The sequence below is a fragment of the Homalodisca vitripennis genome, unplaced genomic scaffold, assembly GCF_021130785.1.
Source record: "Homalodisca vitripennis isolate AUS2020 unplaced genomic scaffold, UT_GWSS_2.1 ScUCBcl_5645;HRSCAF=12462, whole genome shotgun sequence".
NCBI lineage: Eukaryota > Metazoa > Arthropoda > Insecta > Hemiptera > Cicadellidae > Homalodisca > Homalodisca vitripennis.
In genome coordinates this window covers 32214-48802 of record NW_025781790.1, presented here as the reverse complement: position 1 = coordinate 48802, position 16589 = coordinate 32214, and the positions used below count along the sequence as shown (strand labels likewise).

The 16589-nt window shown below is 30.9% G+C and overlaps 1 protein-coding gene across 1 annotated transcript; it reads left to right on the top strand.

Moving 5' to 3' along the window:
- The first annotated feature begins 292 nt into the window (after positions 1-292).
- Positions 293-10538, top strand: LOC124373479 (exosome complex component RRP42-like). Its single transcript, XM_046831847.1, has 6 exons — positions 293-499; positions 962-1158; positions 3506-3713; positions 4931-5074; positions 6258-6413; positions 10364-10538. The coding sequence occupies exons 1-6, from the start codon at positions 443-445 to the stop codon at positions 10466-10468; spliced, it is 867 nt and encodes a 288-aa protein (XP_046687803.1). The 5' UTR covers positions 293-442; the 3' UTR covers positions 10469-10538.
- The last annotated feature ends 6051 nt before the right edge of the window (positions 10539-16589 follow it).

Below are 16589 nucleotides of genomic sequence, written 5' to 3'. Positions count from 1 at the left end.
ATAGATGACAATAAACGTAATATTATGTGTCATGTTTCCTGCTACCAATATTATCCTATTTTACCCGCTCGCATATTATTACCCTGCCAAGTACTCCCTGACACTCAAATAACCCGAAAATCGAGTAAATACCCGTTCATTGACAACGCTACACATGGCAGTACACAACATGTTGGCTTCATAACGTCATCAAAGCTCTCTATAAAGGTATACTTTACTTGTAAGTAAAACGGAAAAAATATCAAGAGGCTTTACGAGTTACTCGAAAGCCTGCTTTTAGCAAATTAAAAAAACATGGCGCTCGTTAAGTTTAGAATTTGTATGTTGATGGTTGTAATTTATTAGAGTAGAAGTTATTGTTGAAATTGGTGTTTATAAGCTGTTATTGTTTATTGACAGAATTTTAACTATTTAAAAAACACACCAAGATTTAAACTACCAAATGGCAAACGTACTCTTAAGTGAAGCAGAAAAAACTTTTATACTACAAGGTGTTGAGGTTAGAAGATAGATTTCAGATAGTAGGGCCTAGGCTTAGTGGATATTAGTTTGGTAGCTATTGGTGGGACAGATAGTGATATATTTGATGATATTTCTTTACATGTAAAATATTAATTTACTGCAGGAAATTCAAGCCTCGCAATCCTCATATGGATGTGAGGTCTATTTAACTGCACTGAGTCATGTATCGGAGCATAGTCAGTGTTGTGTTGTGCTGAACTTCCCAGTTTGCACAGTGTAATATATAATGTTCATTTTAACTCTTGGGTGTATATGGCTGGAGGCTTGATTACTACAATCTTAAGGTATTTTTATGTCACTGCGGAGAGACAGCTTCAGTTTTAAGAGATGTTAAACTGAATCTGAACCAATTAAAATTTCTTTGAATATAGTCATAGTTATTTGTAAGGTTTTTAAATAATATAAACAATTGTAAGTTAATCATAGTTTTCTTACACAGGACAATTTTCGCTGTGATGGTCGTTCCTGCAGAGACTATAGACCCATGGAACTGGAGACTGATGTTGTAAGCAACGCAAGTGGTTCTGCTAGATTACGACTTGCCAACACAGATATATTAGTTGGAGTCAAAACGGAAATTGATGTTCCATTTCCAGAAACTCCCAACCAAGGAAAACTAGAATTTTTTGTTGATTGGTAAGCTAAAGTAGGCATCATTATACTAGCTTAGCATTATACTGCTAAGCTGCAAGTTGTTTCATGCAGTTTACACATTTAGTAAATATAATGGTTGAAAACAACCGAGAATCAACTAATTAGGAAATTGAAAGAGTCAATTAAGAACAATTACTTAAATTTCTTGTAGAAAATAAGGAGGGAAAAATTAATCGCAACGAAGAAATTATTATTACTATTATATCAATTATTAGAAATAGCGGTAAATCTTAAGATCAGCGACTAGTGCTCCGATCACCGTCATTTTTAGCATACTAACAAAGGTTAACGTAATTTCACCGAAAAAAATAGTCCCGATTGTCGCCGGGGCCATTTACCCTCCTCAAAAAAAAAAAATAAATAAATAAAATGAAACAAAATTTAAATAAAAACAATTCAAATTTAAAAAAGTTTTTACTTACCTTAATGGTATTTTTTATATTTCTGATCAGCCCCTCTAGAATTTGATATTTTACTGATAGGTACTATCTCGAGGGATGTTTTTCTTTTCCTTTCTTTTTCTTCCGGCTGCCCCGCGCTGATGGCCGGAGGCACTTGTCTCAACTCGATAACAACTAATTAATTTTTAGCTCGAAATTTAAGAAAAACATTGTTCATTTGGATAAAAATTCTGCTCATTTCAGTATTATTTTTCATTTACGTTTGCAAAGATGGCGCCGCATCCGATGACATCGGTAATTCTAAGCAATATATGGGTCAACCTCGATTTTTCTCATATTACAATATAATGTTCCAATAGTCAATTAGAAAAGGAAATGACTAGAATTTCTTGCTGGAAAGCAGTTATAGGGAGCAGGCAACCGCCAGACGGTCATATATTGCTTAGAATTACCTATTACAAATTACAAATTTGGAACTACTCGAGTTAATTTTTTTTCTAAAAGAGCAAGCAGCGCGAAGCGCTGCGCAGCGGGCAGGCATCGTGCGTGATCCTTTTTTTTATTAAAAATTACTGATAAATTGTTATTACATATTACAATATAATGTAGGTAATGTATGTAAAACAATTTTAAACACATGACCGTCTGGCGGTTGCCTGCTCCCTATAACTTGCTTTCCGGCAAGAAATTCTAGTCATTTCCTTTTCTAATTGACTATTGGAACATTATATTGTAATATGAGAAAAATCGAGGTTGACCCATATATTGCTTAGAATTACCATGACATCATCACGAGGTTGAATCATGGTCACAAAAGGTCGCGTGATGCCCAATCATCAAACAAACATGCTTCGAAGAATAGCGTGTGACAAGAACCATCGCACGCCATGTCAACAACTTCACTAATTATTCTTTGTCCATGTGGGTTTGTTTGTTGACGTCTGGCGGTCAATCAAAGCCGTCCTATAGGTCACGTGATCCGCCCGGCCAATCGGAAACTTTCCTGTTTGTCACGTGACTACTGTCAACTCATCAAAACGACCATGGTCGGCCATTGTTTTTAGTTCGATAGTCGTAAATCTTGTTATTTATGTGTTTTGTATTGCCAACATTGTACTGCCGAAAAACGGGTTTTTATATGTTAGCGACAATCAGGACTATTTTTTTTCGGTGAAATTACGTTAACCTGTGTTAGTATGCAAAAAATTACGGCGATCGGAGTGGTAGTCGCTGATCTTAATATTTACCGAAATATCTATACAAAAAGTATCATAAATTGTCTTAAACAGGATTGCAATGGGCAGAGTTTGTGTGTTACATTTCCCTTATTAGTCAATCATTTTACATATCGATATGAGCTCAATATAGTCAATAATTTAATGTGTATTATATCTGATTGTTAAATCTTACTGTAAACATTTCTCTTATAACAAATCTTATCTATAAAAGCCCTTCCTCTTAGTTTGTAGGCATAATAAATTTATAAGTTCTTCACATTTCTTATATCATCAATTTTTTTTCATCTTTTCCTTAATTTAAAGCAATATTTAGGAGCATGTGGTGAGGAAGCAATGTGTTTTGTGATAGTTAAAAATTTTTAAACACAAATTTTCTAGGAATACTTTTTAACTAATACCATGTCATATTTAATATAACTTACTAGCCACCTTAGTGGTATGTCATTGATCTTCATGCACACATTATTATCGGATTTATTTATTTTTAAGGTACAAAATTTTGCTTTGGAATTAGTACTGATAACTAAATATAATCATTGTATTTCTTTTAATAACCGTATATACTGTGTTAAAAGGACTAATTCCATAACACCACAATATATACTGTGTTAAACGGAATAATTCCATAATACTACATGTCTTCTTTATCTCTACAAGATTTTATCTTAGCTAACAAAATCCTTTCTTCAGCTCAGCAAATGCCACACCTGAATTTGAAGGTCGTGGTGGAGAAGAGTTGGCAACGGAGATCAGCAATAGTCTCGCTAGAGCTTACGCTTTGTTCCCTTTAGAGAAGCTGTGTATACTTCAGGGATTGCAATGTTGGAAACTCTACGCAGACATCCTGGTTTTGGAATGTGGTGGAAACTTATTTGATGCCGTTTCTCTTGCTGTCAAGGTAATAAACTTTAGAATAGTTATTCTATTTAGTTTTATCTCATTCTCCACTATTGTATATACATGTGAATTTATTATATTAAAATAAGTAGGACATATTATAGATTATTTACAAATTTTTACGGGATCTTTCCAGTCAAAAAGTCTTTTTACCATTAAACAATCAATAAAAATTTAATATGAAAGTAAGACATTTTTTAAACACTCCTGTTTTTGCTACTTATTAAAATTATGCAAAATTAGATTACTCTCTTTAGATGTATTAAGATCGCTTTCACCAAAATCAACATAAAATCGTATTAAACTTTGGATAGAGGTTTAAACATCAGCATGCTTCTCCAACCGAAAAACAAGACAAGTTTATTTTAAACGTAATGTTGAATATCTTCAAAGCTCAATAATTGTAGATTAACACCTGCATTTTACAGTTTTTGTATTTAAAGTGATTCATTAGTGTTAAGATATTTTAAATGTACATTATAATTAAGTTAATATGTTATGAGGTTCTTTTATAAAAATCATAGTTTTCTATATTTGTATAGGAAGAAACACACCAAGTTTTCACTTATTGAGATTTCTAAATAACACAATAAAAAAATATTTTTTATGCTACATTGTATGTTTATGTTGAAGTGATCTGGTATATCAGATGTAGGTTATAAAACACTTACAACTTTTGTTTTTCGGTCAGATGTACAAGTCAGTTTTGTCATAATATATTTTTTGTAAAATGCACAAAAAATAAATTATTAACACAAGGATCCAATTTTGACTGAACAATATCATTTAAGTTTCCAATGGAATATCTCTGATTTAATTTATCTATGGGTCACCATTTAAGATCGTAGTAATGAATAACTTAGTAACAATAAACATGACCAAAAAAAAAAAGGAAGTGGGTCGTTTACAGAAATGCAGCTGATAAAAAATGCAGATTGATGATCAGTTATAAGCTTAAAAATGAGTTGAATACACTGTGACCAGTAGTAGAAGCGATATATTGATTCTAATCAGTGAATACCAATTAACTGTAAAAACGTGACAGGGTTAACCAAATGACAGTTATTACATTTGATTGTCTCTTAGTATTAAACTAAAGACAATATTTAGGTAAAGCACTGTAATATTTGGTTAAACTTGGTTTGGAGTTTGTCTGTACTAGGAAAAAAAAGAATGTAGTGGAGATGTAAGGCTTAACATTGTTCCTGATTGTGTTAGGCTGCTCTACACAACACCCGTGTGCCAAGAGTCACAGGTGCTGAGATGGATGGAGGTCAGGTAGACTTGACTCTCTCAGATGACCCTTTTGACTGTTGGAGACTAGATGTGTCAACTGCTCCTCTTATAGTTACTCTCTGCAAGGTGAGTTCTTGACATATAGTTTATAATATATATATATATATATATATATATGTTCTATCTGCAGATATTGTAAATAAATGAATTTTACCACTGTCTGAAGTGTAAGCTTAATTCACGAAAACAATAAAAATATTAACAAGAACACTTTTTGGACCAAACATAGGAATGGAAAGCGTTTTACGATTTCAAACAGAACATTATTACAAAACAAAACTAACAAAGGAAATTGTACTCGATCAACAAAAAACTGTACTTAGGTGTGTAAACACATGTTTACAATTTATGTTCATGAGAATAGCTAGTTTTAACAAATCGGCTCTTGATTTTTATAAAAAAACAGCTGTGAAATAACACTAGAAAATAAAAATTAACATAATATGTTATCAAATAATTTTTTTCATATACAGTTTATGCACAGTTTTGTTTGCTTATATTTGTGAACAAGTTGATACCACTTAACCTTATTAGGTCCTACCAAAGAACAGTTAATGCTAGAGAACCTGTCCCATCTATGAGAGTAATCCTTATTGATGAAAAAAGGGGGTACCTATCATATAAGTATTAAACTCTAAACGAACTTTTAATATAATGGCATGTCTGTAAGGCTGATAAAATATTGCATTGAGTGTCTATTGGTAACACATATAAGACTGGTTGATTTTTTACTAAAGTAGGTATTTCTTCACACTGAATTAAAAATTACACTACTAGTATTTAAAACAGATACAAACAAATACCAACTTCAATATTACCAGTTTTGAAAAAGATCTTTTTGGAAAGACATGAGCATCATTTTAGTCAGTTTAAAATTCAAATCATCTATCACTAATTCATGTTTATATTTATTATAATACAATTTAACTTGCGTTCATAAATCCTACTCTGAGTATTAAGCCGTGACCAGAACAGTTTTGTGATATTTTTATTGCTAGTATCAGTATTTTAAATAATTGACATGTTGTAAGGAAGTTTTATTATTAGATACTAATATCACTGGCAATGGGTAGGGATGGTCAGCCATGATGAAGCTGACAGTGCTGCCCAATGTTGTTTACTTGGTGCATAACAAAATTATATTTTGCTGAAAATATACCTCTCTAGTGAAAGTTTTCACTGAAACTAATAACTAGTAAATAAGATGAAATTAATGTGTTAGTTTGTTAATATGGTTATGTGGTTTTAGATTGGTGATCACTGTGTAGTGGATCCGACTGCAGAAGAGGAGACTTGTAGTACAGCAAGCATTGTCATAGCAACTACCCCTGATTCCAAAGTGACTTATGTTTTCAAGACTGGCTTTGGTAGTTTTCACAGTCATACATTAAAAGACACTCTGAAGGTGAATACTTCTTAATTTAATGAAATTTAGTAATTATGTGTCAATTCTATTGTTAGTTTTTGCTTGTGGGTTTTTATTTCGAAACTTTCCAGCAGTTCTAAATCGTATGTTTTGGATATCACTTTTTAATATTTTCAGGTCAAATGACATATACACTGATAGCAATCCAATCTCTATCTGGCCATGTTTGCTACAGCTTCAACAGGCATTATTAACCCTCTCCTGGTGGAATTAGCTCGACACGCTTCTGGAGCTACTGGGCTTAATTGATTGGGCCACTCCGCTGTGGAAAAACACGATTGTGTTTTTGTTATTTTAACATTTCTATTCAAACAAACCTGCTACATATTATACATTGTTGTAAATATTATTAAATTCTCTATAGTATAGTGTTACTTGAAAAATTATTACGCCTATAAGGTAAACTAAATCTAAACAAAAACAATAAATGTTTGTTCGTATCTTTATAATAAAATAACAGTACATGTATTGAACAAAGAACTGTAAAACACCATAAAACTATCAGTAAAACAGCAATTAATATTTCTATAAGATAGCAAAATAAGTTGGAAGGAATTGTGATGAAAAATGACTAAATTACTGTCAGTAATGTGATTGATAAAACATTTCATATATTACTACTAGATACCATCACTCACTAGTCATAAAAAAATGCAATGAACAAGGACAACGGTACTGTCAATATATTTCCATTAGCACTTCCAAAAGTAGCCAACCGACCTTCGTATTTGCGCCTAACTGATGTAAACAACTAACCTCTCATTGTCACGTTACTCAGGACTAGCCAAGTGGAGAAGTCTTTAGCTTGATTACTTGCAAAGCAATGTTTATTGTTTTGGTTATGTAGTGTTCATTTAGAACATAGGCCAAGAATTTGATGAGGACATTAAAAATGAAATTGGTGATTTGGATATTAGGAATGAATCCGAAAATCGTAATGAGCAAGACAATGAGAGCGATATTGGATCCGATGTTGGCGAGCTTGGTAAAGATATTTATGAAAATAGAAATGAAGGTAATGAAATACAGGCTGTTAGAGAAAGAGATTAAGAATAAAATGACTAGGAGGAATGGACATGTGAGTTTTACAGAATTCACTTGTAAATTTATTAGTGGCTTTCAACCACCTCAGGGAAAACCAAGACCAGGACCAGTAATAGAGGCTGATTTTTTCAGTTCTTTCTTACATATGATTTACTGGAAGAAATATTATGTGAAACCAATAGATATGCAAGAGAGAAAAATTCAGATGAATACTCCATTGAGAAAGAATTCTATTTTTTTGGTCCTGGAAGGATGTTACGCTTTTAGAAATGAAAGCTTTCATAGGTGGATTTATAAATATGGGGATGAACTCCAAGCCAGAACTGGATGATTATATTAACTATTGCCCTTTTTTTAATGAAAAGATTACACTTATTCAGTAGTTCTCTCGCAAGATACCAATCACATAGTAATACCCACTACTCTATATGACAATTCTACTAAAACTGTATGAAGATTGAAGAAAGGAGGTGAGATTGGAAATGTTGCTAAGCCAAATGTTTGTCAGTATAATGAACACCTAACATTTGTTAGGTTAATGAGAGGCTTTGACCTTACTTATCATTAGATTTCTTCTTTACTTTCATTAGAAAGTCAATAAAATGGTGGCATACAGTTTTTTCTGGTAGGTAGAAACATGGAAAGACCCCAAAGACAACAAGTAAAACAGCGAAAATCGAGAAAGGCCCTAGTGAAATAACTTTTTGGCACAGTGAAAAAGTCAACAAAGACCATCAGAAATTGAACAATAAGAACGCCTAAATGGTAAATTGCACTTAATGTATTCTATGGACAACAGAAAAACAAAAGAATTTGTTGTGTATAGCATCGATCAACTGGAGGATACCGAAAACAAAGCAATCCACAAAACAAAGCACGAAAGACTGAAGACTAATTGCACTGTACAGTAATGCTTCAAACAAAGTACACATTGATACACAACGCCACGTTGGTACCTTTGCTTATCTTCTTTAATTAACATTTTAATTAAATTTTATTATGAAATATGTGTTTTCTTAATTTCTTCGATGTATTAGTAATGTATATAACTAAAAGAGTGCATTTACACTTAATCTGGGCTTTAATTCTTAGAACCCATGAACCTTGTCACATTATTTAGAAGTAAAAAAAAAATGGGTGGAGACCTGATGGAATGAGTGCATAACATTGTGGCAGAGCTGACATTGACACAGTAGTATACAGCAGTGCTGGCCATCAGACTTGAAAGGACATTTATATTAGCAAGCTTGTACAGTTGATGAAGAAATTGTGGCCATCAGACTGCAAAGGATTAGGTTTCTAGACAATATTATTTATTCATATTCACCAAGAACAGAGTTAGCATTAAATTACATTATTTACAATTAGAAGTTAAAACATTCACAGAAACTTCTATTACTCATTGATGATGGCGTTGAACTCTTCCAGGCTATAAATAGTTCTTTTCACAAGCTGCTACTTAAAACATTTTCTTCTTCAAAACTTGAGGGCCATGGATCTTAAGTTCTTCTGGAAGCTAGTTATAAAGCCTTACATCTGCGTAAGATGGCTTCTTTACAAATAGAGCTGATCTGTGGGCTGGAAAATTGATATTGCCATGTCTTGTTTGAAGATTATAGATAGCACTGTTCCTCAAAAGATTTATTTTCAAGGCCTATTGTAATGCCTCAGTGGTGTAAATAGACACCACTGTGAGTACACCCAAGTTCTTAAAAGCTTCTATAAAACTGTCTTTAGGATTTAAGCTAGCCATGATTCGCACTGCTCGCTTTTGCAAAACTAGCACTCGCTGGAGGTTGGTGTTGTAAGACCTTCCCAAAGCACTATTCCATAGCGAAAATGTGTCAAATAGTGCAAAGTAAGCTGTTCTGGTAGCTTCTAGAGTACTAATGAGTTTGAGTCTCTTTAGAACAAAATATACTATAGTAAGTTTTTAACACAATACATCTACATGTTGATTACATGAGAGATTACTGTCAATTGTAACACCCAAATGTTTTGCAGAGTGTACTTGTTCCAGATCTTATAGGAAAGATACATCATCTTTGTCTTCTCCATATGATGCATTGGTTATTTTATTATTATAATTAGTTTATGTAAGTTTAGTAATTGTATTATATTTGCTTTGTCTTGGTAATAAAGGTGTTTTCATTTTTTTCACTTGAGGACAGCTTAATGAGTCTCAAGTCAAATTCTGCCTTTGAGCTGCTTGTCTGTGTTAAGAGATAATATCAAGTTCTCAAATTTCTTTGAATATCTGAGCACTTTTCAACAATATCTTATTCTGTTTTCTCCCAAAAAAGATTTTATTTCATATTAACAATTACAGGCTAAAACATAACGTGTACAGTTCAAGTTTTAAAATCGCTTGTTTCGGTATAAAGATACCATCATCATAGGAGAAAAATACAGTACATACATCTCCATTCCTTGTCAAACACACATGAGCATATAACACACACAACATGAACACGATACAAGCAAACAAAAGCCTACCCGGTTGGCATATTTCTGTCATTTGTAGGAGACTGCAGCATTTTTTGTTTCACCGAAAATAACTGTTGTACATTTTATTTATAGAACATTGTTGTTTTAGCCATATAATGTGTTATTTTCTTTATTAAAATAATTGAACGTTCACTTATACACTCTACACTTTATATTGATTGAGAAAAGTTGAATGATCCTTTACACTCCACAGTTATTTCCAGGAGCCATTCTTAAACTTTAATTAAATCAGGTTAATATATCTACTATTAAGAGGCAGTAGTGAAGTACAGGAGGTATTGACTAAATCTCATTGATTGAGATCACATTTAAGTCTTATTAGATCTCCAAATAACTATTAAAATAGTATTTGAAATTAACTATTGTAATTTTTGCAGGTTGGAAAAGAAATAGGGATCACATTAAATCAAGAGCTTGCAAAAGCGCTTTCTAAAGAAGAAAAACTGGGTGAAAAACGTGAACGATACGGATTTTTGAAGTGATACAGTGAATGAAGTGTACAGAAAACATATAACATATGTGTAAATATATTACATTTTCTTTCTATCAAAAGGAGAGTATTCTTCATAAACCCATTGTATGATTTTCCTGCCTTTTTAGATCCCATCCAAGCATGTTTCTTAGCAGTCATTAACTTTGCTACATGATATACTTCACATAACAATTGTGCACCTGATGAGACAATGAGAACACCTTTTTATCTAGTTTACACGCTGTGTGGTTGCTGGGTAACCAGACAGTTCTTTTTGAATGTATTCATCAACTTTTTAGATCTCTTCAGATGGACGTTGACTCCAGATTCCAGGAGTCAAGTCTGTGACAGTATCAGATTTCAGATACTGCACTAAGCGGAAGGTGAAATAGAGCTACATTCATATGACATACTTGACACAAAAGGAGGCTAAAAGAGATGGTAAACAATCTTAATCAATCTTAAATTGATTAATGTTTTATTTAAACATTTCTTGATTTGGCAAATAATGTTGTGACAAAATTTATATTGGACAAACAAAAAGAACAATAAAAACACGATTTAAAGAGCATTTATAACACACAAAATATGGAAGAGTTGACAAATCTGCTGTAGTCAAGCACTGCTTTGAATCAGGACACAGAACATCAATTAAAAATCTAAAATTAATAAAAGAAATAACAAAACCAATGAACTTAAATGCTTGGGAAACAGTATACATAAACAGAAATAAAGAAAAACTCATGAACAATGAAGAGGGCCCTATTGAAAATTCCAATCTTCTTTCTTCTCAATTTATTCAACTCTAGTCAAATCTAATTTTTCATACTGGCTGAAATATTTCCAAAATTTTTGTATTTACATGTTTACACCATATGTTATTTTAATATTAATTGTAACAAACAATGTGTAAATATTTATTTGTGGAGTTGCTTGAAGATGAAACCTTTGGTTTCGAAAGGCCTCGCCCAAAAAATAAACAATTTGGAAAAAAGTAGTGTTTTTATTAACATTTAGTAATATTTAAAGAATTTTCCAATTGCTCCAAGAGTCTACAATGAACATGGCACTCAAGCCCAGTGAGCTGAACAGACTTCACAAATACAAACAAAAGTAAGGTTATTAGAATTAGATATTCAGTTTTTAAGAAAATGCAAGAAATTTAAGATTTTCCCGAAGTTTATTAAAATTAACATTCCAATTAAAAACAAAACCACTGACAAGAGTTATACATAATGCAAAATTGAATTGGCTTAACCTTTAAATAAAAAATCTTTACTCTAAACAAGATACTTTATCATTACAAGCTTTAGAACTACATTTGGACATAAGTAAAAACTTATCAACAATCTATCATGAACTTTTTCAAGAAAAATATTGTAATATGCTTGATAGTATTGATTTTAAATACAAAAAGAAACAGGAAAAGTTAGAAAACAAATTTAAATTACTTCTAAATTCCAATGAGCCATTTCTTCATCAAGAAACCCAATTTCCTATCAAAAACCAACAACTAGTGTGTAACTTGTCGTCAGAAACATTTACCGAAGATGAAATGAATCTTTTAAACAAAGGTTTAAATTTTAACCTAACAAGTAGAAATGACAGTGAAAATGTAAAATTGTTGATATTGAAAGAAACATTCAATATTTAGATGAAAGTACAAAGACTGCCATAAGATCCGACATATACTCTACCTTTTCCAAGAATCTAAAAGAAAAACGTTCCTCACATTTACATAACACAAAATACAATAGAACAATAAAATGTCTTAAGCAGAAGAATGTATTTTATTTGAAGGCTGACAAAAGTAATACTATTGTCATTATGAACAAAGAAGAATATCATAAAAGAGTTAAACAAATTTTAAACACTGGACAATATAATATCCTCCAAAAAAATCCAATCCAAAAGTACACTAAATGAGTATCAGAAACCTTAAAAAACTGTAAAAATTAAACTAACAACTAATTATATAGAAAACTCATAGTTCCTAATCCTACCATTCCAAAATTACACTGTCTCCCAAAAATACACAAACCTGGGAATGGAATGCGACCAATAGTGTGTATAAACTCCCCAACATATTTTCTGTCTCAATGGTTGTCGAAAAATCTTCAAACTTTAAAAAGTTTTCCTTCATTTTCCATCAAGAACAGATAAGATTTTGTGGAATCAATTAAAGACTATGAAGATGAATATCTTGTTTCTTTTGATGTAACATCGCTTTATCCTAATGTTCCAATTAAGGATACAATTAAAATAATTACAGATTGGTTAACTTCTCAAAATTTACAAAAGGAAATAATTGATGAATATTCCCGTATGATAAACTTATGTATGAATCAGAGCACATTCCAATATAGAGAATCTTATTACACCCAAATTGATGGAACGGCTATGGGAAATCCTCTCTCATGTTTTATTGCCAATATTTTTATGAGCTATTTTGAAACTACAGCCAAATCTAAAATGACATATTTCCCAAGAAAATGGATACGATACGTCGATGATATTTTTGCAATATTTAATAAAAATTAAAACGTACAAGATTTTATCACAACTCTAAATTTGTTTTACCTTACTATTAAATTTACATATGAAATTGAACAAAACAATAGTATCCCATTTTTAGACGTATTAGTTATTAGAAATGAAACAAAATTTGAATTTGATATCTACTGGAAACCAACTCATACAGATAGGTTCATCATCAATGAATCTAACCATCCATCTGCACAAAAAAGAGCAACATTTAATTCAATGATTTATAGACTGTTAAATACACCACTTTCAACAGAAAACTACAAGAAAGAACTAAATTACATCAAATCTATTGCTATGTTCAATGGTTACACTACACAACTCATTGACAATATACTAAAAAAAGCTTTAAAAAGAAGAAGTAGAAAATATTACATTAAGACCACCTCAAGACACAAAACATGAATTTATTTGCACAACATACAGCACTTTTTCAAAACCAAATATGCAAAACTTTTAAAAAGCATACAAATAAAACTGTCACTCACAGAACAAGCAACAAACTATCCCAAATTTTAGGAAACCCTAAGGACAAAATTTCAAATGATAGTAAATCGGGAATTTATGAAATTGGATGCGATGACTGTGACAAAATTTATATTGGACAAACAAAAAAGAACAATAAAAACACGATTTAAAGAGCATTTATCACACACAAAATATGGAAGAGTTGACAAATCTGCTGTAGTCAAGCACTGCTTTGAATCAGGACACAGAACATCAATTAAAAATCTAAAATTAATAAAAGAAATAACAAAACCAATGAACTTAAATGCTTGGGAAGCACTATACAGTACATAAACAGAAATAAAGAAAAACTCATGAACAAAGAAGAGGGCCCTATTGAAAGTTCCAATCTTCTTTCTTCTCAATTCATTCAACTCTAGTCAAATCTAATTTTTCATACTGGCTGAAATATTTCCAAAATTTTTATATTTACATTTTTACACCTTATGTTATTTTAATATTAATTGTAACAAACAATGTGTAAATATTTTTTTGTGGAGTTGCCTGAAGATGAAACTTTTGGTTTCGAAAGGCCTCGTCCAAAAAATAAACAATTTGGAAAAAAGTAGTGTTTTTATTAACATTTAGTAATATTTAAAGAATTTTCCAATTGCTCCAAGAGTCTACAAAATAATGTAACTATGATCAACACATGTAATCAATGTTAGCTTTATAATTTTTCCTCCTTCATAATAAAGAAAGGCATACATTGTTTTCTGCTTTGTATTCTTGGTGGAAGTGAGTAGGTTTTAATGGAAAAGACATTTTTCATACTTCCACATTAAATTTAGTTAAAAAGCGCTTTCGCCGGTTAAGGCATCATCAGTTTGATATTGTTTACAGAAAAAACATATGTGTAAAATAGAAAAAAAACATATGATAAAATAGAATAAAATTTAAAACTAACTGTAAAGACCAAGAACTAATAAATTATAAAAGAATTATGTAGAAAAATATGGTTTGTATATTTTGTAATAAATTTTATGTGGAAGTATGAAAAATGTCTTTTCCATTAAAAGGCATAAATTGGTCCAAAACATCATGCATTGCTTTATAGAGGAAACTACAAAGCTTCTTCAAGTTGTCGGAGGTAGGCCTACAACATTGTTTATTTGTTATATTATAAATATTATTCTAAATTATGAATATGTATTAATAAAAAACTACTTAATCTTAAAATTTAACTAAATAACTAAAATTTAAATGCCATCCATTCTGTAAAACTGATCTGGATAATTGAGATCCAGATAAATGATGTTGTATTATTTTGTATTCATTTGTTTCTTTTATATAGCAATTGGTTCAATGAGGTAAACATCAACCCAAGATGTCTTGTGCAGAAGTAATACTAATCTGACAATTGTATGGATTAATAATAAATAGAGGCGGACATCCTATAGAGGTTCTCTTTGCATGCTCTCTTTACTTTGTTTTAGAATTCTTTAAATGGTTACAACAATAAAAACTTCTGTTATAAAAAAAAAACGATTTTATATGATTTGTTCACTTTAACCTAGATTGCAATTATGTGTAAGATTAGTTACCCAACTGAAAAGGTGTTCAGATTTCAGATCTCAATTTATCATTTATTTATTGTATCATTGAATGATGGCAGATGTCAGAAATTAAGTTGCCTTTACAAATAATTCTATGATTGTTTTTGTTGAGTATTTCAGATTTTAACCCTCCTACTGGCCAGTGACCCATTTTGAGTTCTAAGTTCACTCTGTAATGGTAAGTGACTCATTTTGAGTTGTATAATATGTACATGTTTCCAATTAATTAAACTATCACAAATAGGTGTTGACATTTCTGATAAACCTCATCACTTGACTTAAACAATTTTAAATTATTTACATAGTCAGTACCAGACGCAAAGTTGCAGAAAGGTAAAATCTACTTATTTTCCAAGCATAATACGAAAACGAATTTTTGTTTTGTACTTGTATGTATTTCAATCAAAAGCATATCAAACTGATAAAATAAAATATTATATATATATATATATATAGTAATTCCTCCTAACTGTATGTGTTTAAGGATATAAAATCTGTTGTGTTTCATATTTCCAAAAAAAGTACAAGAATCAAAATATTTTTTCTTTGTTAGTTGTGATATTATGAATCTGACACATGACATTTATCATTTCAATAAAATGGTCAAAGCAAATACTATGTTCAACCCATTTCTTGCCCAAGCAGACAATGAACTTAAAGTAAAAACTCTGTCCATCTGGACATTATTTATCCAGATTAGTTTCGGAGAGTGTAGGGAGTATTCTAAGAATAAACAATTGTGTTGAATTTCAAACATAATTTTTTCCATTAACCCATTAAAGAAGTATTTATTAAGGACTCTGCAATACTATATCAGCAATTAAACTGGGCAAATATAAAAGACTTTTATTATGCTTCCTAAAACAATTTGTAAAAGATAAGCCATTCATTTTAACAAATTAATAGTAAAACCTGCATTCAGTTCTGCATTCAACATCAGCAAAAAAATTCTGTAACACTATTTGCTAAGATGTTTGATGTCATATTAAATCAAGGTTGTTGCTAACCTAAATAAAAAAAGAGCAGGAAATAAAAACAGATACAACCAGAATTGGTGTACTGAACTAGCCATGAAGAAAGAAAAACTGCTGTTCTTGGAGATGGAGTAATTAAACATACAAGTGACAAAAACAATACAAATTAAAAGATTATGTTTCGCAAACTAAAATCTGAATACAAAAATGCTGTAATTCAGGCTAAATGTGCTAAAAATTATGATTATATCAAAAATAGTAAAAATAAATGTGAAGCTGCCTGGGATGTGATAAAACATAACACAGCAAATAACAAACAAGAGATTTGTGATATTAAACCTGATGTATTTAAAAAAATGTTTTCTTGAATCTGTAAAACATATAAAAAAGAAAGTTGACAATTTCCATCTCAGGTTTTACTTTTCATGACTTTATCGAAAAAGAATTATTAATAATACAGTTAATTTTAAATGGACCATAGTAACACCAAATGATGTTATAAATGCTGTCAAGGGAATAAGCAATTGTGAGTCTTGAAGTATACAGTATG

Coding starts and splice junctions, on each gene's coding strand:
- LOC124373479 (XM_046831847.1), top strand. CDS start 443: ATGGCAAACGTACTCTTAAGTGAAGCAGAAAAAACTTTTATACTACAA. Junction 500..961: donor TTATACTACAAGGTGTTGAG/GTTAGAAGATAG, acceptor TTTCTTACACAG/GACAATTTTCGCTGTGATGG. Junction 3,714..4,930: donor CCGTTTCTCTTGCTGTCAAG/GTAATAAACTTT, acceptor TGATTGTGTTAG/GCTGCTCTACACAACACCCG.